The 27,629-nt window shown below is 52.2% G+C and overlaps 1 protein-coding gene across 1 annotated transcript; it reads left to right on the top strand.

Moving 5' to 3' along the window:
* The first annotated feature begins 260 nt into the window (after nucleotides 1-260).
* Nucleotides 261-23,682, top strand: Sdc1 (syndecan 1). Its single transcript, XM_008824212.3, has 5 exons — nucleotides 261-651; nucleotides 19,134-19,215; nucleotides 20,393-20,877; nucleotides 21,382-21,517; nucleotides 21,707-23,682. The coding sequence occupies exons 1-5, from the start codon at nucleotides 586-588 to the stop codon at nucleotides 21,874-21,876; spliced, it is 939 nt and encodes a 312-aa protein (XP_008822434.1). The 5' UTR covers nucleotides 261-585; the 3' UTR covers nucleotides 21,877-23,682.
* The last annotated feature ends 3,947 nt before the right edge of the window (nucleotides 23,683-27,629 follow it).

The raw sequence follows: 27,629 nt of genomic DNA, 5'->3' as shown, positions 1-27,629 counted from the left end.
GCAGGCCGCAGTAGCCGGTGTGCCTGGGTCCCCACCAGCCAGAGAGCACCAGCCATACAGCAGGGGAGCCTCGACAGATATCCCAGATTGCAGGTACCAGGGCTCAGGGAGGAAGGCTGGGGCTCTGACCCGGCGGAGCTGAGGCGTAGGGCGGGCTTGGGTCCAGGGGGCGTGGAAAGAGGCGTGGCAGGAGCCGCGGGGGCGGAGCGCTCCAGGGGTGGGGCGGAGCTGCTCAGGGGCGGGGCCCTAGAGGGGTGGGGACTCGGGCTGCCCAGGCCCGTGGAGCTGGGCTGGGGGGGGCGGCTAGTTTTTGCCACGGCCAAGAGCCGGTGGGTTTATTATAAGGCGGAGCTCGGCGGGAGAGGTGCGGACCAGAGCAGACCGAGCCGGCGCAGAGGAATCCGGCAGTCGGGAGCGGACTCCAGCCGGCGAAACCTGCAGCCCTCGCCCAGGACGGCAGTGCGCTGGGAAGACGCCCGGGACTGAAGAGCGCAGCGCAACCCGCAGAGCCCGCCCGCAGACCCCGCGCAGCCCGCAGCTCCAACCCGCGCATCCTGCCGAGCTCCCGCCGCCGGTCTGGGCAGCATGAGGCGCGCGGCGCTGTGGCTCTGGCTGTGCGCGCTGGCGCTGCGCCTACAGCCGGCCCTGCCGGTGAGTGTGGCCCCGGGCAGGGCTGGGAGGCGGCGGGAAGCCGGCGCTAGAAGCTCGCAGATGCCGGCGGCGGCACGTGGAGGGGGAGGGGAGCGGGGACTTCTTCCCGCGCTGCCCCTGCGATGATGAGCTCGTATATCAGGACTCCTGTCTGCTCCAATTCCTCCCTTCTGTGGGTGCCTCGCAGGTCCCACCGCTCGTGGTCGGGCTGGCTGGGACGTCCGGGAGAGTGGAGCCTGCGGCCGCGCCTGGAGTCGCCCTCTCCCAGGACAGTCCTGCTGGCCCCTTCCGCGGCCTGGCCTCTGCCAGTGACCCCGAGGGATGCAGTGACCGCGGCCACAACGCCCCTTCCGCAGACCTTAATTCAAACCAGACTGCGGGCTTGCGCCCCCAACGCCGCCGAGCCCGGGCTCTTGGCCCTTTGCGCCCAGGCAAGTTTGGGCGCAGGGGAGCCGGCGCGGGAGCGAGCTCTTGGCGGGTTGGCGGAGGGACCCGGATCAGGACTGTGCGTGGGAGCCCGGAGGGTGGCGCGGGGCCCCCGGGCTTTCCTCAGGTGAGCCGGGCCGAGCCGGCAGCGGGAGATGCCGAGAAGTTGGCCTCCCATAGCTACAGATCCCAAGGAGCCCAACTTTGGGGTCACCGAAGTTGTGCTGCTCCCCCGGAGGGCCTCTTCCGCGTGGCGCGCTCGGCCGAGGCGTGCGGGGGGCCTTCACGCGTGTGGACCCCGGGACGGCGCTTCCCCTCCCCCGATCGGCTTTGTGCTGCAGCCGCGCGGAGGGAAGGCGGGTCCCTTGGCCCGCCCAGTAGAGCCGCGGGGAAAGAGGGACAAACGTGGAGCTGGCTACTCGGGAGGCCTATGGGGAGGATGAAGCCATCCACCTCTGGCGGGGCTCGGTCTCCGTTAAAGAGGGACTTGGCCGACAAAGAGCATGCGGAGTGTCCCCAGAAAGTGGCTCTCCCGCCCCAGCCGCCGTCCGCTAGCCCGCCTTCCCCAACGGGGGCGCTTTGTTCTCGGCCCCTGTAACCCTTTCCTGGGAACCGCCCCGCCGCGCCGGCCCTTGACGTGGGCCTGGTCCTGGGCCGCCGCCAGGTGTCAGCGCTGCCCACTGGGTGCCCACGCCCCCAGCCCCCACACCGGCTGTGGAGTCCTGGGGGTCTGTCCCCGGGGAGGCGGAGGGGAGGTGCGCAGCCAGGGGCTTTTTCCTTTCCGGAAGTGGTGGTCTCTCACCACCACATCTGGACAGCTCGACTTCGCTGGTTTCTGACAAAGTGAGGCACGTGCGCAGGGAAGGAGCGCCCAGTGTGGGTAGACACCCTGGTCTCCTACTTCCAGAGTTGCATGTGGACTCCCGGAGCAGTACTGTGCTCCTGGGCTGTGTGTTCACTGCTTCCCATGCTTCTGGACTCCATGCCTATTGAATTGCCCGAGTTGGGGTCTGTGGGGTCCCCTATCAGTGTTCTCAGTGACGATTATGGTTTCTGAGCCAGGACTCCCGTGCACTCCCAATTTTCAGGTCTGAGATACTGCTCTTGAGGGTTGTGGTTTCTGTGGGACTCATATTATGCCTGGAATCACAGTTACTGTTGTGGAGAAGAAAGTGGAGCCACTTGGCATGCCTCCCTGACCCGCCTGGCGCGCTCCCTCCTGCTCTACTCTCCAGGCCCCAAAAGGCCTCACCGGACAGTGGAGGTGGGGTGCTGCATTTCTTTCCAGCCAGGATTGAGGTGATGGCTGCTTTTCTTCAGTATGGCAGATATTCCTGTGACCTAGGATACTGGAACACCCGTTATTAATACTGGGTCAGAAGTTTTCTGTGTTCTGGACAAGGAGCAGGTGCTGCAGTTGAAGGTATTTGTGGCTCAGGAGCTTGGACCCTATAGGGAAACACAAGGCTCTGAAAGCAGAGGGGTCTCAGTTGGAAAAGGAGAGACAGACCTGGGAAGGCCTCCTGGAGGAAGAGGTTGTGCTGAGCTCCAAGGCACTGCCCAGCTTTGGGGTCAGACTCTAGCTTGGAGCATAGGTGTTTTGCTTTTTCTTTATAAAGTTTAGTTGGTTTCTCTTCCATGGCAAACGTCCATGTTTGGTTAAAAGTGGGTGCACAAGGGGACATTCCCAGAGCATCCTTCTTTCCTAAAACATAAACACAATAATAGGAATTTGCTTAAAATGGGAGCAGGTGCCCACAAGTTACCAGAGATCCGAACCCTTCCCCCCACCCAAGGCTCCCTTGGCTCCTGTGGGAAGCAGGTCAGGATCCCCCTGGGGACAGTGAGGTTGGGAGTGACTGCTGGGTGCCTGGCTTTGAATAGGTAAGGGAAGGCTGCTGGGACAGGAGGCTGTTAGGAACCACTCCCCAGAGACTGAAACAGGTTTGTCTAACACACACACACACACACACACACACATGCACACACACATGTGTGTCTCCCATGGGCTTTTGTTTCTGCCATGTCAAAAAGTCACTTGCTTTTGAATAGTTATTGCTATTTTCTCTCTTCTTGAAAGACATAAAATTCCTTTTTCCTTAATTATTTGGACTAGTAGAGACACTTTCCCTGAGGGTGGGAGGGAGTTGGGGAGGCATGGGCTCAGCCTTTGGTGGTGATGTCACTGCTGGCTGCAGCTCCCAGGGGAGGGTGGAGTTGGTTTAAGTCTCTACCTGTGGCTCTTGCTGGGCTCCTATAAAACCTCATTAACACACACTGGTGGGGAGAAGGACCTGGAAAGAATGACTCAAAAGAAAGCTTGATTTTTGCAGTATTTTCTAGAAGTTGGGTTTTTGTTTTGTTTTTTTCCCTGGTGCAGCAGAATTTTGGATTCCTGAAATCCTTTGAGAATGAAGTGTCCTGGTATCCAGGCTCCCCCCCCCCCCCCCCCCCCAAGGACCCCCCCCCCCCCCCCCGCCCAGAGTTAAGGGTATTGCCTTAGGAAGTATTCTTACTTTGAGCAGGACTCTCTGAAACACTTTTATTATCAACAACCAAATGCTAGATATAATTTAATCTCTGGATGCCCCAGGTCAAGTATAGTCTCCTGGTTCTGGGAGCTCTGAAGAGCCCTATGTCCCAGTGCCTGGAGACCCCTGCGGCTCTGTCTTAAAATCTGATCTGGTCTTCCCTTCTCTATCTCTGTCTGGTAGCAAGAAGGGACATTGGTGTGCCCAGAGTGCAGCAGCTTTTCCATTCAATTCTGACTTGTTACTTTTCTCTAGCAGGCTGAGAAACTAATCATATTGGTTAGAATTCTTTCCAAAACAAGGTTCTTCTCACCTGTGAGTAACCTTCAGGTAGTGTGATTTTGGTGTCCCTCCTGGACCTCTCCTGAGACCACTGTGAGACCAGTGATGGGTTGATGAGATGGTGTTATTGCCCCCACTGTCCTGGACCTAGGGTGATGAAGAGACAGTGACCAGGGAAGGATCTGGGGCCCTCTCTGTGAAGAGATACATGTACATAATCTCCTTGAGAATCAATGATAAGCCCAAGTCCTGGTTTCCCAGTCTCCTCTGATCTTGGACTTGCCAGCTCCAGGATCCTTGGACTAGGAGGGTTAGCTCACTCTATGTACTAATGAGCAAGGACCTTTGTTTTTGTTTCAGGACAGGTTCTCACTCTGTAACCCAGGCTGGCCTGGAACTCAGTTTCCTGTGGTGGTGGTGGTGAACTCTCAGCAGTTCTCCAGCCTCAACCTCCAGAGACCTGGAATTACAGGGGTGAGCCACCAGGCCTGCCTGGACTCTTGTTCTTTATCCTTGACTCTTGATTCTTGGCTTTGGTCCTTTCTCTAGCTCTTCACCATATTCTGTCTTTGGGTTTTTGCTCTGTAATCTCGAACCCATACTGTTTGGCAGGCCAGACACAGTTTTGGATTAAGTAGAGTTCCAGACTGAGGCTCAACTCTGCCACTCTTGACTATGTAATCTTGAGTGACTCACTTTACTTCTAAGTCTTGTCCTCATCTGTAAAACAGACATCACTCTACCTGTTCTTCTTGTCCCTCATTCTGTCATTTACATATTCATTTCATAAGCAGCAGTGTGAAAGTGCTTTGTAATGAGAATGCCCAAGGAAAGTGAGCTGTCAATACAGTTAAGATTACCTTTTATTGAGTGCATGTTATGGACTGCTTGTTACTTTTCCTACAGTCTTACTTAGTCTTTACCCCTAAACCTTTATGATATCATTTCCCCAACTTCTGAATGAGAAAGAAAGGGCTTATAGAGACAAGTACTTCCACAGAGAAGTGGCAGAAACAGGCCTTCTGTTATGTGGTATATGTGTGTGCTTATGTGAATGTGTGGTTGGAACCTCTGATACTCCCAAGAAAGCCTAGCATATGGGTGATGGCTGAACACTATGAGGCCCTGCCTGGTATTTGCAGATCTGACCTGGAGACTCCTGGGTGTAAGCATTTTGCATGGAGGAGGTGTTTAACCAAGCTGAGCTGGCCTATACTGTGCCTTTGGGCAAACTCTGAATATTGGGCACCACCCTGGGCCTCAGCTCTGTGTACCTGATGGTTGCTTGGGTACAGGCTAGGGAGCCTCACAGAAAGCTAAGGTCAGGAGACAGTAGGACCCAGAGAAGACGGTGGACAATGTACATACTGGGCCTGGGGCTACAGAAGGCTCATGTGTTGCTGGCTGAGTGCTGAAAAGCCTGTTTGAATGGTGCTCCCCTACCTCCCCTAGACTGCACCTGGCTCCTGCTGTCTTTCAAGTATGGGGTAAGCACTTAGAGATACTAGAGCCTTTGGGAGGTGGGCACTATGACATGAGTGGGTAGCTTAGGACCCAGGACTCCTGGCTCCTATGCTGTCTTCACTTTCTTGGTTGTCTCTAATGCCAAGTCGTGCTAGAGGAGCAGTCATATAAATTGGACATTAAATGATTTCTAAAGTGCTCAAGGCACACTGTTTCCTGATTGTCTTCTACCACTGGTTTTGAAATGTTGGGTTGAAAGTTCCCCCAGAAACTCTGCCTTAGTTTGCCTATCGAGAAGGAATGGGAACAGGAAGGTCTGTGGGAAGGGATCTTTTGTCTCCAGGACCCTGTACCCTGGAGCAGAGTCAGAATGGTGTTATTTCCCCATTTCCTGTTCCAGTAGAGGTTGGATTTTAGGTGGGAATGCACATTCTAGAACCTTCTACAGACTGTGACATGCGTGCCCTGACAAGTGCCAAAGCTGTATAGGCCTTTGTTTGTCCCTTATCATAAGCAGGTAGATTCAGGTGCAGGCTGTAGACGTGAGATCCCAGTAATGAGACCCTGAGTTTGGGGCTCTTTCAGCAGCTGTGCAGCTTCCAGCTCCAGATGCACAATGGAGGCCCCTTCACAGCCTCCCCTGGAAGAGCTGGCTTTGCCTGAGTTGTATACTGCTGCCTGTTCTCCAGGAGCTTACAGTATGAGGCCGTTCCTAGCTTTCCCAAGTCTGACACAACACAAGGTACCGCCCTGTGTCCGTGCTGGGGAAGCCCCAATAAGGGGTATGGGAGGAGGGGTGTTTGCTGCCTGGCATGCACTATGTGTTTGGGGAGCCAAGAGGCCTGGGGTGGCCTACAAGTGTAGGCAAGCTTAACAGGGCCTGGAGAGCATTAAGTAGGAAATCTTGGGACCATTGACAAGAGAAAGGTGGTGGTGGCAGACCTGCTTTCCTTTTGGAGGTTTGTCTAGGGATCTTTCCTGCTGACTGGAGAATTCAGACTTCTAGAGGTGGCCCCACTGGGAACATCTCAAGGGTCTCCCATTCCTGGTATTTATGGCTTTGTGGGCTGCTTAATTATATGGAGAGGATGTGTTTCTCTGGCCTCCAGCCCTGGGAAAAGCTTCTCTGCCCAGTGACTCACCTGAGGCGTGCAGTCATATGTGCACCTGGGCACACACGCGTGCTCGGGCTGTAGCCACACACTGGCTTTGGCCCGGACGGTCTTGGCCTTCTCACTTCTTCAAGCTTTTCTTAGAGTTCTGCTATAGTGGTAGCATTTGGGAAACCTGGTCACCACAGCTCTGCAGCTCCTCCTCCCTCCTCTTTGGAAGTCTTTCTTTTTCTTAACTGCAGGTCTGACCCTTTGCATCCCTAGTTTAGAAGCATGCAGAAATTATTCCTTCCCTCCTTGTCCTGGCTTTGTCCCTGATTCCATGTGGCTTGCGTAAGTAGTTGTTCCTCTGGGCCTCAGAAACCTGCTCTAGGGTCCTTCCTTCCCACCTCCATTTCTGAGAGTCATGTGCTGGCAGAGAGACCTTGTCCTGGGATGGGTGAAAGTGACCCTGCAGGGCTTCCTGGGCCTCTTTTGTTCTTTCTGTCTTTATTTCTTCTGGGGACACAACAGGGTAAACTGGCTACCTCAGGGGTCTTAGGATGGATTTCTCAGTGGAGGGGGAGGTTGGACAGATTTTCAGAGGAGTGCCCTTGGTGCGCATCATGGGAACCAGGATGGACAAGGCCTCTGGGCAAGGTCATGCTGGGGGTGGAGGCTGGGTAGTGTTCTCTGTACCTACACCCAGGCATCCTGGCTCCTGCCCTGAGGTCTGCTCATCAGCAGGAATGAAAGCTGTGCCGGGCAGATTGGGGCATCAGGGAGGTGGGCGTGTTTATCGCTCTTTTCATCAGCTGAGTCATGGTGCCAGGCCTGATGGGTTCTGAAGACTCACCCAACCAGGCTTCACCTGGCAGCACCCACTGTGTGGCTATTGGGCAGGATGGTGAGGCAAGACAAGGCTCAAGGGCTTGGCTTGCAGCCCATCTGTGAAATGGGGCAAGGAGCTGAGAGACAGAGGGGAGGTCATGACTTTGGGTGTTTGTGACCTCTGGCAGCTGTGTCGGACGATTTGTGTGTCTCAGGGGCTGCCTGAGCTTTTGCTATCCCAGGAGGATTCTGCCTTATGTGCTGAGTGTTCGTGAGCCCAACGTGGCTCAGTCAGATCCAGACCTAGAGTACATGCTGGGGCACAGTGGATGTACCAAGGGAGAGTGCCCATTAGTGAACAGGCCTGGCCCCGGTTAGAGACAGTGATGACAAATGGCATTCATGATTCAGCCCCTCCTGTGTCTCCCCAGTCAACTGAAGGGTTTTATCTGAGTTTCACAAGACCATAGTATTCATTCAGGAGCCTGGGCTGCAAGGCAGGACCTTATTTGATGTTTTAAACTTGGAGACTTTCTGGCTGTGAGGAGTACTTGGGGAGGGTCTTCCCATAGGGCATGAGACACAGTCAGGTACCTCCATCTCTAAGGGAGGTGGAGATCCCTCCAAGCAGTGACAGGAACTGAGCACCCTAGTGTTTCCCACTTGGGTCTGCCCTCCCACCTTCTCGGGCTATACAGGTCCTCATACAATGTTCCATTTTCCTCATGTAAAGCCAACTGCCTGGTCTGATGCCCAGATTTGCCCACCTTTGGGGGCCATTTTAGAGTCCCCTATCCAGTCCCCTATCTTGGGCTGGCCAAGAGAGAAAGGACCCAAAATTGGCAGGCAGAAAAGACAGGCTGCTAGTGCTAGGCCTGGGGTAAGTGGGTAGGAGGGGACTTGGGAGGGCTGAGTGCTGGTGTCACCTGTGGCATCTAGCACATGGTGGTGCTGGAAGGCTCCCTAAAGGCCTTCAGGACTCTCTCTTTGCCTACCATATGAGTAGTGGCTAAGGATGCTCCTGGGGCCTCACTAGGGACTTGATTGTGTCAAAAGTCACACAGTGACACAGGGTCTGACTTCCTCTGAATACCGGTGCTGCTCAGGAGGCTCCCCAGGCCTTGAAGTTTAGGTCTCCTGAGAGAATTCCAGACAGATATGGGGGTCAGGTTTGGGCTTGCAGGCCCCAAAGCTATAGGGTGTCCCTAGAGCCACTGAGACATTGTAGAGGCTGACATCAGTCCAATTTCTCCCAGAGAAAGCCTAGGGAGTGTGGTGCAATGTTGGACCACATCTCTCCCGGGATGGGAGTGCTGGGAGGATAGGGCCCTCACTTCCAGGCCCTAGGTTCTACCTATGAGCTGCCTGGTCTCTATGCTCTGTCCTACCTCCCTACCCTCTCCCCAGTGGCAGTAAGGGAATCTGGGACCTCCAGTATGAGCACTGTGTTCCCACCCCAGCCACCTCCAAGAGAAGAGAGGCCTGGTGGTAGAATCCTAGAAGTGGCCCTGAGGTCTCCATGGGTGAATCTGAGTCAGGACAGGCAGGCTGGGTAGACAGTGGACATGCCAGCCGCCTGTCTACCTGGAAGTCTGGGTCTACCTATGTTTGGGGGCCCAGGCTAACCCAAATCTGCAGGGCAAGGTAAGAGGGCTCTAGAATTAGCTGGCCATTCTGCTTGGGCTAATCCAAATCCTGGGGAGCATTCTGGCCCACCTGGACCACATCCTGGCTTCATCATTTCCTGTGTAATAATGTGCATGACTCTACCTCCAATCTTCAGTTTCTTCTTCGATGAAATGGAGTTTCTCATATCCTGCATGAAAGGGGTTTTGAAAAGAAAGATTAATGAATACATGGAAAGGTTGGGGCTCTTTTAAAAAGTGTTTTTTTTTTTAATTTATTTTTATTTTATGGGTACAAATGTTTTGCTTGCATGTCTATAAGTGCACTTGTATCATTCCATGCCTGTAGAGACTAGAAGAAGGTGGCGGATCCTCTGAAACTGGAGTTATGAATGGTTGTTAGCCACCATGTGGGTGCTGGGAACTGAACCCAGGTCCCCTGCAAGACTAGCCAGTGCTCTTAACTGCTTAACCGTCTGTTTAGCCCCATGGGGCTCTTTTGACTTGACTAAAGCAAGTCTGTGTGTAGTGCCCCCAGTGGCTGTGGCTGGGGGAAGGGTGCAGGCTCTCCATGTGAATGGCCTTCTGGTCTTACCCTAGGAGTGCTGATGTCACAGGGTCTGTAAACATGGCTTTTGTCCCTTCTCAGAAACCGGAGCCTTTTGCTAGCAAGCCAGACTTTGGTCTCTACCTGAACTTCTGTGAGAGACTGGCTCTTGGCCTGTGCCATGTGGGCTGGGCTGTTAAGTGGGGAGGATGTCAGGGCAGCCCAGACACTGGGGCACCTGCGTAGCAGGGCTCTGATTGTGGGGTGTGGTAGCCTTTGCCTGGAACTTAGACTGAAGGTTGCCCCCACAGGAAGCAGGCTCTTTGTGGACACTATCATAGCTAGGCCAGAGTGCAAGGAAGGGGTGAGCCCCTGCCCTGAGCCTTCTCAGTGCCAGTGATGGCTGTTCTTCTCTGTGGAAGTGAGAGCCTTGGGCTGTCCGTGATGATGGTCTGCTGGAGCAAGCCTGCCTGGCTTCTGTTATTTACTTTGGTGCCTACATGCCCTTGAACAAGCAACTATCCCCTTTGCTTCAGTTCCTCAGGTGTGTGATGGGCATGGTTTTAGAATCTAAAGTGGCTACAAAGATTGTGAATTCAGGGGCAATAGTTACACTGTTTCCTGAGACATGTGACAGAAGAAATAGCAGCTGCAGTGGCTGGTTTCTTTCAAAGACCTAAATTTGGTTGTTTGTATGCTTCATGTGACTGCCCCCCCACCCCCACCCCAGCACAGCCAGGGTCAGGTCATGAGCTTCTTCTCCCATTGCCACTGGCCCCTGAGTCCTAGGCTGCTGAGCCTGGGACTGCAGAGGCATTGAGGTTGTGTAAGCCTTAGGCCATCTAGGAGGTGAGCTGTCAGTGAAAGGGCCCAGGCTGCTTTTCTCCTGTTTGGACTGGGGCCACTTCAGGAACTAAGGAATGTTCTTCAGATGTAGCCTCCTCTGGAAGCCCTTCTATTCCTCCAACTAGTCCACTTTGACTGGGGACCGCTCCCATGGGGAGTCCCAGCCCAGGCAGTCCAATGTTCTGCACATGTGGGAAGAGTCACAGACACCTGTAGCTCAAGCGGAAAACAAAGGGAATTTACTTTATTTCCTGGATACACTTCCTAGTATGCTTCCTAGGTACGATATTGCTGTCATCTATACTCTGACAAAGGTTAACAAAAGTTCTTCATATCTCCCAGCCTTTCTTTTATAGTCCTTTCCCATCTGTTAGAGCTCCTAACTGCTATACCGCAGTTCCAGAATTAATTACTTCCCCATAAGAAGTGGATTTATACTAGCACCCTTAGCCCTCCCACAGGCATTTTTATTTTCAAGGGGATATTATGTAACTTCAAGGATACTAAGAAGAGTGATTTGGTAATTAAAGTTCGAGCAGTGCTGGAGCCCTGGCTGGTACAGGTGTGTTAAAAGCTGTAGTTTCTGCTTCAGTGAAACTTGAAAACACTTTATTTAGCTAGCCAGTGCAGGGGAAGAATGTCCTTAAGGAGTCAATGAGCCACAGGTATCAGGTCTCCTTGCCTGGTGGAGTTGGGGACTAATAGCTAGATAGCAATTCTAGCTATTAGAACTGCTAATAGCAGGGCCTTTGGGGCATGGTCAGGCTGGGACTATCCTTCCCAGAAGAGGCTGCTGGGGGTTCTGCCCTGGGTTTCTGGCCTTAGCCTCTCATTAGGATGGTCTGGGATGGGCAGTGTGGGGATGCATTGATTGTCGTCATCATCTTGCATAGGTACAACCCCAACAGACACCTTGGCTTGGGACATCTCCAGCAGCCTCCTGGGCCATAACATTCTTTGGAAGTTAAGAGGAATGACTTCAAGTCAGGGTGCTAAATAAATGGCCCTGTCCTCCACCTGCCCTCTGTGGGTCTCACCCCTGTTGGGCACTGTGTTTGTGATTTGCTGCCCTTTGCAGCAACTTTGCATCTGGTTGCCCCTTGAGGGTGAGCTAGACTCCAACCAGAGATCACTTGATATAGAAGCCACAGGCTTGGTCATAGGATCCCTCTGGCCACCAGTGAGCAAAATCCCCAGTGTATAGGTGAGTATCCCAGGTCACAAGACATCTTTTCCCTGGAGGGTTCTGAGGAGGAGTGGGTGGCTGGCAAGTAGTCTGGGGGTACCTGTGTATCTCCCTCTCACGGTACCTGGCAAGAAGCTGGCTGGTCCTGGACCAGGTGGCCTTGCACCATACTGACTGAAATCATGCCCTGCCTGTCCTGGCTGGGTTCTGGCAGGTGGGAGCAGCAGAGGAACTGGTGTTCCAAGCCCAGCTCCACACCCAGCTCTCAGCTGAGCCTGCTCAGAGACTAGTCCTGACTTGTGGGTTGCAGGGCAGGCGCCAGCCCCACAGAGAGATGTGTATGGCATGGCTTGGGTGACACTGACCTGTTAATGGGGATTGATTGACACTGGGCTGCCAAGATCCAACACTCTCCCATTCCCATCCCATCAGGCCATGGGGTGTGGTGCACAGGAATGGGCCTAGGACTGGGAGACTTGGCTCTGGCATTGACCTTGGGTTTCCCATCTGATACCACAGTAAAGGGACATGGTAACAAAAAGGGATCTTTAAAACCAAGACTAGATACTGTCCTTCCATCCTGACCCTTTCCAGGAATCCTTCAGGGCAGTGAGGTGGGTCTGTTGGAACAGAGGGTGAAGACTGCTGAGGTGGTGGGCTGTGGGGTATGTGTGCACACAGGGACTCCTGGGAAGTTGATTATCTCAGTGGAAGAGTTTCTAGGGCTGGGGCCTTGGGGGTACTTTGGGGTTCCATGTTCCCCAGCCTGACGCTCAGTGTCAGTCCTCAGAGTGAAGACAGAGGGCTTGCCTGTCTTCACTCTGGCACCGCCCTGGGCTGGGCCTCTCACTCCCTGCCTGGCCACCAGTCATGCTCTCTGCAGGTCCAAGCTTGATGCTTGGTGGAGAGACAGCTAGCTGTAAATCATGGTGCCTGTCAGCCGGAAATGGGGAAATGCTGGTGCTGCCTGAAGGCGCTGCTGGGGCCCTCCCTTCTGGGTGTGGCTTCAGAAGGGAGCTATCAGGGTCTTGAAGCCTCCCTGCAGATTCCCTGCTCCTTGAGAAAGGAGTGAGGGCTTGGCTACTACCCTACCACATCTCAGGGCAGGTGGGTGGGAACTGTTGTTTCTTGGGCCTTGGGCCCTGGCCTTGCCCACAGGCATGGGCCTATGACCTCCTTATCACAAACTGCCCTGCCTAGTCTGTGAGAGCCATAAGGGGATTCAGGATTATCCAGTCAAGCCCCTTCCACTCCTCACCCACACAATTGGTTCAGAGACACACAGGGAGCTGCCGGAAGTATCCAGTATGGGAATAGTAGAGCTAGATCTGCTACTGTCCCTGAGGCCCTTGTTGGAGATGTTTTGGGTAGTCCACCCTACTGTTAAGTGCTCCAGCTCTTTCAGTAGGTAGAGGAGAGGGTGACCATGGGAAGGAGCACAGTCAAAGAGCTCATTCTGCAGGGCCACCAAGAAGAGAGTGGGTTTTAGCCATATTTTTTTCTCTCCCTCTGCCCCGTCCTCCTCAAGACACCTGGCATTTTGCAGTACATCTGCCCCTGGGACCCAGCTTCACTCTTGGGGTCCTCTGTGGCATCTTAGTCTCAGCAGCGTCTTCCTTCTGATTCCAGCTGGATAGCTAGTGGGAAAGGACTGGGCTGGGAAGCCAGCTGCTTGGGAAAGCAAGATTGTCCCTGGTCAGCTGGGTGAAAGAAGGTTCTTGCTGTCCTTGGTGGGGTTAGGGCCCCCTGGGAGGTTTGGTGTTTCCTCAGCTCTTTGGTGAAGAAAGCCTGGCTGATACCATGGAGTTTTGTCTGATAAGAATGAAGGCACTGGAAGCATAGAATGATCTCGAGCCTTCCCAAGTCGTCTTGCTCCTAGGGCTGGTTTACAGGGTTCTCTTGCTATTTGGTGTCTTGTCTTTGAACACTGGATTCAGTGAGGGAAACTGAGTAGAAATCTTGCTTCCTACAGCCCCTGGCCATAGTGCCTCTGAGTAAAACTTTTCTTCTTTAGACCATTGCTCTCAAAGTACAGCTGGGGACTGTTCCCCTGCCCCCCTCCCAAGGCAGGACCTAGTCAGCCTCTAGGGGTGAAGTTCATATGGTAGTTCCCAGGGATCCTGGATGCAGGTGGTAGTTTGGCTGTTAAACTCAAGTCATGTGTCTGATTGTACAGAAGGAGGCAAAGCCCAGAGCTCTATAGCTCAGAATCCTTAGCACCTCAGAGTTGTTGATTCTTGGGGGAGAAGAGTTGGACTGTAACTCTAAGATCCATAGATCTGACCAAGACACAGGTGGTAGACAGATTGGTCTCTCACACTGTGACCTGTTCGAAGCCCCCCTGGGGTATTTGCTGTGGTGTGGTATCTTGGTGTGGGATGAGAGTGAGGGGTGTTTGTCCTGGTATGTCCCCACACTTCCCAGTGTGACATGCTGAGTGGACTGAGACTTTGTGACAGAAATCTGGGCTCTTGGAACAGGTATGTGGCCTCTTGACTAGCTGGGATCCAGGCTGCTGGGAATAACTGTGACCCAGCTCCTTTGATAAGAGTAGCTCTTTGTCACTGGATGTTGTGACTAATGGGACTTGTTGATTCAGTGACTCACCTCCCACCCACAGAAGCTGAGGGTTTTGTTACTGTACCAGGCAGCCACAGACAACCCATAGTTTTCTCTTTCCCACTCTGTGAAGTGAAGTTTCCCAGCACTACTCAAGTTAGTGCTTTGTAGTGATGCTATCTTATCCTGTCCTGGGGCTGCTGAGGGCTTCAAAGCCCAGTCCAGCACCTTCCTTAGGATGGCTCTTCACAGCCAGCCTCTGAGCCTCCTGAAGCCCCTGGAGTAAGGCACTGCAGAGGGGTAGGAGCTCTGCTAGGATCAGGACTAGGCTATTTTCTTACCCTGTTTATCACACACTGCCGTTGGATGATGGTTCCAGATTTTTGAGGTTGAGCACTTCATTTAATATCAAAATTCTGTGACCTTTAAACATTTTTATTACATTTTATTTACTTTGTGTACATGTGTGTTTGTGTCTGTGTGTGGGGGCATTCATGTAGAGGTCAGAGGATGACTACTGGGAGTAGGCTTTCTCCTTCTACTATGTGATTCCTGGGGATCGAACTCTGGTCTTGAGGGTTGTGACAAATGCTTTCTGCACCAAGCTGTCTTACTGGCCCCTCTGTGACTTTTTACATGCTACTGTTCACTTAGAACATGTGGTTGACAATGCAGCACAGCCCTGGGGAGTCAGTAATGCTTTTAAAGGGATGTGTGCATTGCTGGTCACACATCAGGTGGCATGTTAGTGTCTTAGGGTGCCAGCTAAAAACCACAGGTCTTTGCACAGGTGGCTGCCAGATGGTGGGTTGGGGAGCAGATGGGTGTCCTGTCCAGTAAGCAACTGAGTACTGAGTTCACCATCCCTGAACCTCTTGGAGAGAGCCACTTGGTACCACAGCTTGCAACATACCTGAGGCACCTTTGTGCCCAGGATGTCCTGGTGAAGTGCTGGAATACAGAACATACTTCAGCCTCATGCATCCAGGACATAGGGCTCTGTCAGAAGGAGGGTGGCCTTCCTTCCAGCTAGTATGGGTATGAGAGCTGGCAAGAAGTGGCTCCAGGCTGTCTTCTTGAAGTTTCCCTGCCAACCTCCTGCCCAGAAACTCTGAATGTGCTCTTGGGAATGGCTTACAGCAGATGAGCTCTCTCCTGTACCCTGTCCTGGCCCACACTGTTCCTTGTATACCATCCATGTGTGAGTCTGGTACCCACCTGGGCTGCTGCCAGGGCTCAGGGGTTTTATTCAGTGAAGGGTTCATCTTCCTGGTGCTCCAGCTGTACTGAAAAGACTGAGGCCAGTTTTCCTTACAACACATGGGCTCATCCAGGGGAGGTGGGGAGGGAGGACAGCCCATGAGGGGAGCAAAATATCTTGTACTACAAGTGTGGGGACACTTGCTGGCTGAGTGGCCTTGGGCAGGTCTTTCACCCTGTGGGAAGCTCTGTTCCTTATCTGTCAGAGATGCTAATCTCAGCCCTACCTGAGCAATTTCATTGGAGTTAGTGGTAGGAATCTAAGGTGATGGTGCAAAGTATCTCCAACCTTAGGGAAGCCTGAGGCCCTTGCCTCCAACCTGGTGAGCTGGGCCCCTATATACATACCATGCATACATTTACATATATACCATACAGACCCAGGGGATACCTGAAGTAGATGTGATGACTGGTTCTTTCTTCCTCCCTATGTCCCCACCCCAGGTGTCTGCCCCCATGATCCTTAACTTTTGGGTGAGTCTAACTTCTAGCGTTGGGTTTTCAAATCAGCCAGTTTTCAGAGTCTAAGCTATTGGTGAGGAAGGAGCAAGCTGGCCCTGGATTTGAAAGCTCAGCATGAAAACTCATCTTTCTTACCATGAGATTTGTTCTATATTGTTTTAAAAAAAAAAATTGTGTGTGTGTGTGTGTGTGTGTGTGTGTGTGTGTGTGTGGTTGGGGTAGGGGTAGTACATGTGTGCAGCCATGTGGAGATCAGAGGGTAACTTATAGGAACTGATTCTCTTTCAGCATGTGGGTCACAGGATCAAACTCAGGTCCTCAGGCTTAATAGGAAGTGCCTTTAAAGGTAGGGCTGGCTTTCCTTCACCTCCAGGTGACAGGTGATGACTCTGTGAGTCTGCTTGTCCCTGGGCAGCCCTGAGCAATGGCCACACAGTCTAGGAAGGACCCAGGTCTGAAGTGATGTTGAGGAAGGTATTATAAGCCCTCTTAGCACAGCACATTTCCTACCAGTGGTTACACCAAAAACTACAGTCAGCTGAAACCTTGGGAGTCCCAGTTCAGACTCAGCAGTTTCTCCTAATTTCTTTCCCAAGGGGCTGAAGGCGCTTTTCCTTACCTGTGATATTATCACAAAAGGTCCCACCAGCTGAGGGTGGAGGCAGGGGGCCAGGGAGCGTCTTTCCTTAGTGGCAATTGGAGGCTCACAGAGGGGAGGCTCAGAAAGGAGATTGGCTCCCCAGGCCCTGGGACCTGGTTTGCTGGTTTCAGTAGAGAAAGGGTTTGTTTAAGAGCCTGTTGTGTAAACAAGATCACAGTAGGATAAGCTGAGCAGAGCCAGGGAACAAATTGTTTCTGGGGCCTGGGCAGACCCAGCCTTATCAAACCCTCAGAGAAGCCTGACTCTTAGGAAACTGCAAACCTGTTGGGACTTCTGTTCAGGGGAGAGGCTAGCCTCCCTGTGCTTGCCTGGGTCCTGGGTGGTGCCTCCAAAGTTTCACCTGGGTCCCAGTGAGTTCTCTTTGCCTTGGCTGTCTGATGTTGAACAGGATCTAGACCCCTAATGTCTGCGCCCTCTGGAAAGTTCATACTCTACAGTGTGGCTCAGGTTGGTCTGGTTGGAGCTGGGACTCTGCCCTATCTCTGACTTTCCCTCCCAGGCAGGGAGTCAGAGGGTTAGGAGAGGGTGGACTTGAGGCCTCGAATGAGGAGTATGCTTTGATCTTGGGGACTGTGAGCCTGGATGGTAGGTACAGTTGCTAGAGGGGACAGCCATGGGGAAGGCTAGCATGAGAATTTGAAGCACCATGTGGGGTAGTTTATGTAGACAGGATGTGACCTGGAATGAGGTGAGGGGATAGGCTCTGTTCCTGTGGATGGAACACAATGGGCCATGAGTGTCCATTGGTGATGGTATGGGGTGCTCTGTTGAAGCTGAGCCACAATAAACCACACCTTTCTTGTACATGAAAGGCTTGTTTAGGCTCAAAACCTTTGTCCCAAGGGGAGAAGAACTTGGTTTTACTTTGTACTTTCGAAGGAAGTCCAGTGTTATTTCTGGACTTGCAGTTTCTACACGTGCTGAACTAACTCTACGACCCGAGTTCCTGGATGTACAACTTACACCCTCCACAGCTCTGCCCAATAGGTCCGATGGCCCTGCCTGACCCTTCTCTTCTCCACTGATGAATGAGGCCCATGGGGCTGTGTCCAGAGGCCTGCCAGGCTTCCTGGACCAATGTGACTCTGTTCCCTTGGTGCCTAGCTTCAGATGGGCCACTCTTATGGGTTGGCAGAGGCTCCTGGTGAACTGGCTCCCTCCTGAAACCCCACATGCTGCTGTCTGTGTACAGGAGCCTCCTGGCATCCAGGGTTTTTGCAGACCCCAGAATCCTTCATCCTCAAGTTGAGTGTCTCTCTTTTTTTACTTAGAGCAGTGGCCGTGGACACTTACTACCTGCCAGGCTCTACTATGTCCTTTACATTCACTGTCCTTTATGTTGCTGCAGTTCTGTGATGCATGTTAGTATGGGCAGCATTTTACAGATGGGGCAACCAAGACCATAACATATTTAGTGTCATCCACAGGCCCACTCGGCTGGTAAGTGACAGAGCTCAGAGGCTCTCTGGAGCCCTTAAGTCAAACTGTGTGCTTTATTTTTTTACTTCTCTTTTGTTTCATTTTGAGATAGCATCTCACTATATAGCCCTGGCTAGCCTGGAACTCACTGTGTAGGTGAGGCTGGCCTCAAATCCTCTCTGCCTCTGCCTTCTGAGTGTTAGGATTGTAGGCACATGCCTCTAAGCCCAGCTGTTGTGCTTCTTTATTCCTTCTTTGTTCTGGTCTGTGCTGGGGCCCTTGTAAGATGCACTGTAGTGAGTGGGGCTATTCAGGTTAGTCTCATTCTGAGCAGACTCCTGTCTCCCCTCCCTGCCACCTGCTCTCCTGGGCCTCCTTGTACCTGCTGTCCTGGAGCCAGTGCTGTGGGCAGCTGTGGTCCTGACTGCCCCTTCCTCAGCTTGCAAAGCTGGGGGTGGTGTTCTACCTCCCCATGTCCCTGCCCAAGTCCTTTGGGACTATGTTTGCACTCCACCACCTGCAGCCTCTTGGAGCCAGTGCAGGAGCAGGCAAGGCCAACCACATTCCTGTGCCTCCTGTTGCCAAGGAGAACCTATCCCACTGCCCATTTACTGGAGCCTCCTTAGTACAAAGCCCCTTCCAGATTAGCTTCTACTGTCCCCAGCCTGCTGGACACCCTTTTTTCCCCAAGAAAGCTCTAAGAAAGATATTACCTTGAGCAGAAGGCCAGGATCCAGTCCCTCCCTGTGAACAAGAAAATGATCCTTGTAGTCAGGCCAGGGCCACCCTGTGTGGGCAGAGCTGCCTCAGCATAGACAGCTCTGCCAGGCCCAGCCCTGCCTTTTACACCTGTGGCTTCAGTGCTCACGCCTGGTGTCTAGCTCACCTGGACATTGCTTCTTTGGGTATAGATGGTCTTGGGATTATTTGTGGAAGCTCCCCACTGATGACCCCCAGAGCCTGATTGTCAGGGTGGGATGGGCTGATGGGTTCCATTGGGGTCACTGCTTGTGTTACCAGGTTGCACTCCCTGACTAGACAGAGCATCTGGGAGTTAGGACCATGTCCCCACAACATGCCTTGTACCAGACTGTGTCATCATAGCTTCAGGGGCATGAAGAGGACCAAGGGGCTGCACAGAGCTGAGGGTCCCAGAGCCACATGCAGTAGCTTCGTACATGGATAATGATTTGGACAGGTTAGCTGAGTCCATTCAGCTACCTAGGATGTGAACCGAGACATACTGGGTGTTGGCTGAGCATCTGCTCATAATTTTTTTGATCTTTTTCCAGCAAATTGTGGCCACAAATGTGCCCCCTGAAGACCAGGATGGCTCCGGGGATGACTCTGACAACTTCTCTGGCTCGGGTGCAGGTGAGGCTGACACAGAACACTAAAATGGCCACAGACCATGGCTGGAGTAGTGGGCAGGTTGTCTCCTGGCTTTAGGAAAGCCCCCTTCCTTTTCCCACCCTGGCCCCACTCAACAGTCATTAGGATATTGTAAGAAAGCTGCCTGGACAAAGGAAACCTCTAGGTAAAAGCTGTGGGCAGCCCCTAAAGCCAACTTTGGAAGGAGTTTGACTCCTCCAAGCCTTGGTGTGAGATGGGCATAGTACTTTGACCCAGAGGTTGTTGGGAACTGCATGCAGCACAGAGCCTGCTGGCTATAGATCTTCCTTTACCTCCCTCTCTAGATCTTAGTTCTTTGGAGGTGAGGGAGTCGCCAAACTGGAGCTAGTCAAAGAGGCCTTCCAGAAGAGCTGTCAGTTTGGGACTGTATCAGTCACTTTTCTGTTGCTGTGATAGAAACACTGACGCAAGCAATTTATAGAAGGAAGAGCTTGTTTGAGCTTATGGTTCCAGGGGAATTACAGTTCGTCATGGCAGGGAGGCATGGTGGCTGGAGGTGGCTGGAGCAGCAGAAGCAGAAGCTAAGCTCTCAAATCATCACACAGGCACAGGAAGGAAGAGAGCGACTGGAGATCTGGCAAGGCTTAAGAACTCTCTAAGCCCACCCCCAGTGACATGCTTCCTCCAGGATAGCCACCTTCTAAAACCTCCCAAAACAGCGCCATCATCTGGGGACAAAATGTCCAATACTTGGAGCCTATGGGGGACATTTTCATTCAGACCATCACAGGGACCTCAGAAAAGTCAGCAGCAATGGAAAAAGTACTAGCTGGGAGGTGGAATGTAGTCATGTGTTGTTGAAAGCCCAGGCCTTCTAGGAAGAGGGCAGGATGGGTGTGTATACTGGACTAAGGCCCTGTCCTCTATGGTACCCTACCCCTGTGCTCGTGGAAGAACTCCTTCCCAGATTCCTGGAGTCTTTCTCAAAGCTCAAGAGCAGGCTGTTCCCAGGCAGGTACAGCCACAAAGGGCAGCTTTCCTGGTCTGTTTTCCATTTTGAGTTCAGCCTTAGCTGTTCACCCTGGAGGACTCACCCTGAGTCCTGGCCCAGGTCCCAACCTCCTTACAGCATGAACTTGGCTGGGTTTGGTGCTTGGGAGCCTCACCATCCTGACATGCTCCACTTCTGGCCCCACAGGTGCTTTGCCAGATATCACTTTGTCACGGCAGACCTCCTCCACTTGGAAGGATGTATGGCTCCTGACAGCCACACCTACAGCTCCAGAGCCCACCAGCAGGGATGCTGAAGTTGCCTTCACGTCCATCCTGCCAACTGGAAAGAAGCAGGAGGAAGGAGAGGCGGTGCTCCTCTCAGAAGTGGAGATGGGCCTCACTGGATGGGACAAGGAAAAGGAGGTCACTTCTGGGCCCAGGGAGACCACACAGCTCCTGATCACCCAGCGGGCCTCAACAATCAGAGTCACCACAGCCCAGGCACCTGTCAGCTCCCATCCTCACAGGGATGTGCAACCGGGTCTCCCTGAGACCTCGGCTCCCACAGCACCTGGCCAACCTGACCATCACCCTTCAAGTGTGGAAGATGGAGGTGCTTCTACTATCAAGGAAACTGCTGAGGATGGAGCTGTCAATCAGATCCCCACAGGGGAAGGCTCTGGAGAACAGGTAAGTGGCCTTTGTATTTCCTGGGACATTAGGTAGCCATTAGTTCTGGCACCTGGAAGCCTAACATCCTTTGTCTCCTATAAGCACATTGTACTCTTCAGAGCCACAAAGATGGGATCACAGGGTCCCAGTTTCCTCTTGCACAAAACAGACTGTTTACAAGATCAGCATAGAATCCTTAAAGATCACTCAAAAATTGGCTACCCAAACTTAACAATGGGGTGAAAGTTCTTCTGAGCCAAGTTTTTTTGTGTGTTAGAGCATCACGGAAATTTTCATATAAAAATATGTGCTTTATGTCATTCAAGGTGATATCTATACCCTGGCCATCCAGGGTCTGGTGTGATTGCATCCTGTGAGGGATGTTGGTTTTGGGGTCCTGGATGTCCAGACTGGGTGTGTCTGATGGGGTGGCAGGAGAACCCCAACAGGGTATGGTGATGCTATGTGTCACTGTTGTGGCAGTAGCTCTGGCCCAGTCTGATCCAACCCACCCTCCTGTAGGACTTCACCTTTGAGACATCTGGGGAGAACACAGCTGTGGCTGCCATAGAGCCGGACCAGCGGAATCAGCCCCCAGTGGATGAAGGTGCCACAGGTGCCTCTCAGGGCCTCTTGGACAGGAAAGAAGTGTTAGGAGGTGAGTCTTCTTTCATGTGGGTGGGGAGAGGCAGGCTGTGACTCTGGGGTGGTCTGGGCTGCAGTCATCTTCAGTCATGGGATGGGGATGACCACAGCCCAGGCCACCTCCTGTGCTGTCCAGCAGGGGAGGAACTGCTTCTGGGCCCAACTAGCTGCTGAGTTGAGCCAGCTTCTGTCCACTCCCTAGGTGTCATTGCTGGAGGCCTGGTAGGGCTCATCTTTGCTGTGTGCCTGGTGGGCTTCATGCTGTACCGGATGAAGAAGAAGGACGAGGGCAGCTACTCCTTGGAGGAACCCAAACAAGCCAATGGCGGTGCCTACCAGAAACCCACCAAGCAGGAGGAGTTCTATGCCTGATAGGGGAGCTGTTCTCCCCACTGCCCCTGCCACTCACTAGGCTCCTACTTGCCTCTTCTGTGAAAAACTGTAGGCCCTGGCCTCCCTGCCACCGCACCGCCTCCCCAGCACTCTAACCCTTCTGGCTGCTCTTGCCCTTGCAGTCTGGGGGTGTGTGCTGGGAGTAAACTCCGCTTCTCTGACTTCTGCCTAGAGGCTTGGGCGCAAAGGGTTTCTTGGATCTGACCTTCCCACTGCAGCCACACCTGGTGTCCCACCATTTGGACTCGTTTTCTCCAAATGGGAGCAGACCCAGCTCTGGAGAGAAAGGAGACTCAACTGTTTTGGACCTGGATGACCTACTGTGGCTGGAGGACCCTGGGGGCAGGTGGGGGAAGGCTTCAGCTGACAAACCATAGCACTTACCCATAGAGACAGCTGGGGGCATGGCGGGGGATGGAGTCTAGGGAATTCACTTTGCATTGTGGGGAGGTCTACTTTAGATACCAACTTGTTTTTGCACACGTTTCCTCTAGTTTCTCTGTTCATAGCCCCAGTAGACTTTACTTCTGGGGTAAGTCAAGTCAGTTGACTCCCTAATCTACATTCGGGAGACAGCATTGGGGGTAAGAAGACTGTTTCTCATTTTTTTTTTGTTTTTAAACTAGAAGAACCAAATCTGGACGCCAAAATGTAGTCTTAGTTTGTGTGTTGTCTCTGAGTTTGTCGCTCATGTGTGCAACAGGGTATGGACTATCTGTGTGGTGGCCCGTTAGTGGGGTAAGCCATCTCTTTTGACCAGTCATGCCTGTGTCCATGAACTCAGGGCCATGGCCATGGCCTGGGCCACTGCAACTTTGGAAGACCTTGTGTGAGAATTAGTCCTGGGGTTCTGTCTGGGGATGGAGGAGAAAGAAGACTGGAGTGAGTGGAAGGGTGCCAGGGTGCTTGGGACCTCTTGCCTTTGGCACCATCTCTGGGCCTACTTCCTCCTAGAAGTTGACAACATACATCTTGGGCACAGCTGGCACTGGCTTCTCCATCAAGAACCAAGTTCACCTTCAGCTCCTGTTGCCCTGTCCTGGACTGGAGCTAGGAATATTTCCCAAAGAGTGAGAGTCTTTTGCTTTTGGCAAAACGCTACTTAATCCAATGGGTTTTTCCCTGTACAGTAGATTTTGCAGATGTAATAAACTTTAATATAAAGGAGTCCTGTGAACTCTACTGCCTTTTCTTCTTCTCTGGGCTGGTGGAATAGACATGGCCAGCCTTTTCCCAAACCCTAGCAGTTCAGGGAAGTGTGGCTTGAGGCTCTGTGCCTTCACCTTACCAAGGGGAAGGATCCTGGGTCCAGAGTCACTTTGATTTATTTGGTTTTGTTTCGGCTAAACTTCTTTTGGAAGTTGGTAGGTTCAGCCAAGGTTTTACAGGGCCTGATGTCAGCCCTTCTAAGTAGCTGAGACCATAGCACAGCTTGACCTGGGGTCATTAGAGCCATGTTGATTTGCAGACAGCTGACATCTGGGACAGCCCTCCCACCTTTTCTGGGACACTCCTGAAACTCCTATTCCTCCTTATTTAACTCGACAATGTTCCAGCTGCTAAGGGGGCTGGTCTGTGCTCAGAGAAATGTAACAACCAAACAAAGAATCTGTATCCTGTGCACCATCCTGGGACTTGTAGCCAGATTTTATGGCTGAATGTGATGTGGGGGGTGGGATCTGGGACTGCACTTAGCTGTGGGCTTGTGAGACCGTGCCCAAGCCTCAGGCTGGGCCCATTCATGTAACTGCAATAAATGGTACGTGTCCTTTTGGACAGCAGACACTTTGGTGGTGGTGATGGCGTCTCTTCTTGTTCTGACAATGTCCTGCTTTTTGGAGTGGGAGCCTAACTGGGCTGTGTTCTGGCTTGGTACCAAACAGTGGAATTAGCACTGGTTCCTCTGTCATAGGGGAAATCAGAGTCCATCTCTGCCATCCTTGTCCAGGCCCCAGGCAGGATTTTGGGCTTGCCTTCTCCCAGAACGCCTGGCTTTGCAGCTGTTCAGCTCTGCTTGCTTATGGCATCACCTCCAGCTAGATTATTCCCTTCCTGGAGGTCATGAGGGCTCCCTACTGCCTCTGAATTTCAAAGTTTGCTGTCTGTTCTGTTTGCTCATTGTGCAAGTCCCAAAAACTTTTGCTAACAGTCTCTTGTGCCAGAGGCTCACAAGTATTGTCAATACACTGGGAGAAAAAACAGTGAAAGATCTGAGGGTTGGAAAAGCACAGCATACTGAGGGAGCCCCCATATTCCAGAGCAACTAGTGCCTCCTTTTACTCATCTAGCCCTGGGCATGTCCTAGGTATATGTCCTTGGCAGTGCAGAGTGGGAGCGACCACTGCACCTATTGATATGGTAGGGTCTTCAGGCCCCAGATAGCTTAGCAGGTGGCAGTCTCTGACCAAGCACTGTATATGGAGTACAGGTTGCTGGGTGTGGCGATGTCTAATCCCAGCAACTGTTGAAACTGAGGTGGGAAGCTTGCCGCTTGAAGGCCTCCTGAGCTACAGAATGAGTTTAAAGCTACCCTAGTGAGACCTTGTCTCAAAAAGGAAAAAAAAGGGGAGGGGCAGCAAGGTGGCTCAGGTAAAGGTCGTTGCTGCCAAGCCTGATAACCTGAGGCAGATTCCAGGGACCCTAGTGGAAAGAACAAATTCCTGCAAGTTGTCTTTTGACCTCTACATGTGTGCTGTGGCATATGCACATCCCCCCTCCAAAAAAAACCCGAAATTTTTTATTTTTAATTAAGATTTTTAAAGTATAAAGAACCTTTAATCAGCACTCAGGAGGTAGAGGCAGGCAGATCTCTGTGAGATCAAGGCCAGCCTGGTCTAAGTAAGTTCCAGACCAGCAGGAAAAAAAAAAATGACTGGAGCTATAACTATATAGTATAGCTCAGTAACCCTATGTTCAGTGACCAATACTGACCAAAAAAAAAGTCTCCTGGGTCATTCATTTGTTCAACAAACACTGAAACAAGAGTGCTGGTGTTCTGTCGGCCCTGGGCTGGGTAGTGAAGATACAGTGGCCACCCACATATCTATTAATTAGCGTCTGTTCCACACCTTATAGAAAGACCTACAGAAGAAGCTAAGAAGTGGAGGTGTTTAAGCATCACCTTAAGGCACCTCAGGCAGCCTCACACAATCTGCCTGTCCCTCCCCACCTCAAGCTTGCTGCCCTGTGTCCCATGGGGCCATTTTTTCCCTTTTCCACTTTTTCAAGACTCCCCTCTGCAGGGAGCAACTTAGCGCATTTGCTTTACCCCACCTTCAGCTGCTGCTACGGGGAGTCCACAGTGTGAGGTTTGCTGGTTCTCTGTGCAGAAAGTAGGACTCACTGGATTTCCCCCAAGAGTTCTTTCAAATTACTTTGTGAGCTGTCTTAGCATGGCTTGATTGTGTCACACTAATTTGCAGCTGGTTTCTGTTTGAGTTGAGTTGTCTGGGTCTCTGTACCTCTAGGGTTTTGCTCCGGATGTCTTGTCACATCCAGAGTGGAGATCCTGGACAACTATTCTTCCTACTCTCAGGGAAGCCATGGCCAGTGGAGACAAGAGATGTGAGAGTAGTGTCCATGACAGAACTCTCTGTAGGCTAGTAGGGATCGGGAGAGACAGGAATAAATGCCCGGCTCAGCATCTGAGTCACTGGAGCTCACTGAGGTGGCTCTTGAACTGAGTCTGGAAAAGCAAAGTACAGTTGGATTCTGATACAGGGGAGAGGCACCACAGGCAGAAGGCTTGCCTCAGTCAAAGGCAGAGCTCTAGAGGCCGCATGCTGGCTGGAAGGTTGGAAGCAGGTGCAGGAAGGGACTGGAGTGTGGTGAGGATGAGGGAAAGAGGAGGCCTTGCAGAGGGGTGGAGGAACTCAGAGCCCCTGGGTTAAGACTTAGAGGCAGAACTAGCATGATTTATGAGGTATGTCTCCAACTCATTGACACCTTGTTCCACATGCCCAAGGGGAGCCTGAGGAAAGAGATATGGGATAAGGGTGTCTTCCAAGCGAGCGGTCTTAGTGAGGGCTCATGAGAGAAGAGGGGATAGTAGTCCTTGAGGTGGGCAATCATGAAACTCCTAAATTAGGCACTGATGTTGGTTGACCCCAGACCAGCAACCTGGCAGAATAGGCCTCTTTGAAAGGTCTGCAGGTGAGCAGAATGCAGAGGCCCAGGGATCATGGTCACCTCTGGGGTGCCCTGTATACATGCACCCTGTCAAATCCTCTGTGCTCCTCTCCAGCTTGGCTCAAGAGGAGTGCTGGGTTGCCATGATGGGGGTGAGCTTCTGGTCCCTGGAGCTGGGAGGGGATCCTGAGCCAGCTACCTAGAGGGGTTTAGAAACTTCCCTGACCTCAATGGTCCTAAAGAGTTTTGGGCTCTGCCAGCTCCACCCAACTGTGGGAAAGTCTTTCTCAGGCTTTCTCCCTCCTTCCCCTACTCCCAACACCATGGCATCTTTCCATCTGTGTAGCTATCCTTGGCCACGCCCACTTATAGATGGCTGTGAGTATACAAGGATGGAGTTACCCCAATCAGGTCCTCAGCAGTTCTAGCCCACACTCAACTTCAAGGTAGGAAAGGCAAGTAAGTCCACACCATTGCTTCTGGGTCGCTCCTCCTGGGTACCTCTTGCTACCTGACCACTGTTTCCACAGTGGCTCACACTGCCCTGAGTGCTCCTTGCAGGCAGATGTTTTGTTGTGCAGGAGTATCTCTGGGGCGCTCACCATGTCTGGCTGGGCTGCTATCCTGTTCTGAAAGTCCAGCAGCCATTAGAAATGGGTGAAAAACACAAGACATCGCTCCATCTACCCTGTGAAGGTAGAATTAGAAGACACAGTGGGGTTGGTGGGAGAAGGACTTACAGGCTATCAGAGGGTGTGCTAATTCACATGGGTGTTTGGAGACTTGCATTGTAGCAACTACCAAAGCCAAACGTTCACTTGCTAAGGGTCCCAGTGAAATAAGAGCATGTGTATACCAAAAGGTACATAAGAGGATGCTCCAAGCATCTGTAGCCATCATAGCCCAGATACAGAAGCAAACTTCTATTAATAGGAGAATGGAAAATAAACAGTGGCATATTCATATAAAAGAATACTCCATGATAACTAAAGAACAAAATACTGAGACACAACATAGATGTATGACCCAGGCAACATATTAACTGCATGAAGCCAGACACAAAGGAGCCCAGGCTGCATAGTTCCATCTACATGGGGCTCAGGAACAGGCAGCTAGTTGACCATAATAGAAGCCAGTGGGTCCCTCTAGCCGACAGTGTGGTATTGACTAGGCAGGGACACAAAGGAAACTCCTGGGGGTGCCGGAAATATTCTCTGGCTTGATGTGGGTGGTGATTACAAGGGTGAAGGTATATGTAAATAAATCATCAAGTCATACACTTAGATGAGTGTACTCTGGGGATGTTATTCTGCAATAGGAAAGTTAGATGAAGAAAAGAAGCTTATTATAAAAGGGCTTCTGAGATTCTAATTAGTTCCTTTAAACTACCCTGTAGCTTTTGCAGCAGAACAGGGAGGCCCACATGGCCTGCGTTTTCTTCAAAATCCCAGAGGATTCTAATTTATGGATGGAGGCCCAAGGCAAAGCCAGTTACAGCTGCATGCCAAGGAGCTGGCTTCTTGTCTGGACCTGATGGGGTCTATGTCTAGCGGAGCAGACCTTCTCAACAGCAGGATGGTGGGCACCACCCAGAGGGCAGCACT

The sequence above is a fragment of the Nannospalax galili genome, unplaced genomic scaffold (genome assembly GCF_000622305.1).
Source record: "Nannospalax galili isolate Female #2095 unplaced genomic scaffold, S.galili_v1.0 scaffold69, whole genome shotgun sequence".
NCBI classification, from domain to species: domain Eukaryota; kingdom Metazoa; phylum Chordata; class Mammalia; order Rodentia; family Spalacidae; genus Nannospalax; species Nannospalax galili.
This window is presented reverse-complemented; position numbering and strand designations above follow the sequence as displayed.

Coding starts and splice junctions, on each gene's coding strand:
- Sdc1 (XM_008824212.3), top strand. CDS start 586: ATGAGGCGCGCGGCGCTGTGGCTCTGGCTGTGCGCGCTGGCGCTGCGC. Junction 652..19,133: donor GCCTACAGCCGGCCCTGCCG/GTGAGTGTGGCC, acceptor ATCTTTTTCCAG/CAAATTGTGGCCACAAATGT. Junction 21,518..21,706: donor CAGGAAAGAAGTGTTAGGAG/GTGAGTCTTCTT, acceptor TCCACTCCCTAG/GTGTCATTGCTGGAGGCCTG.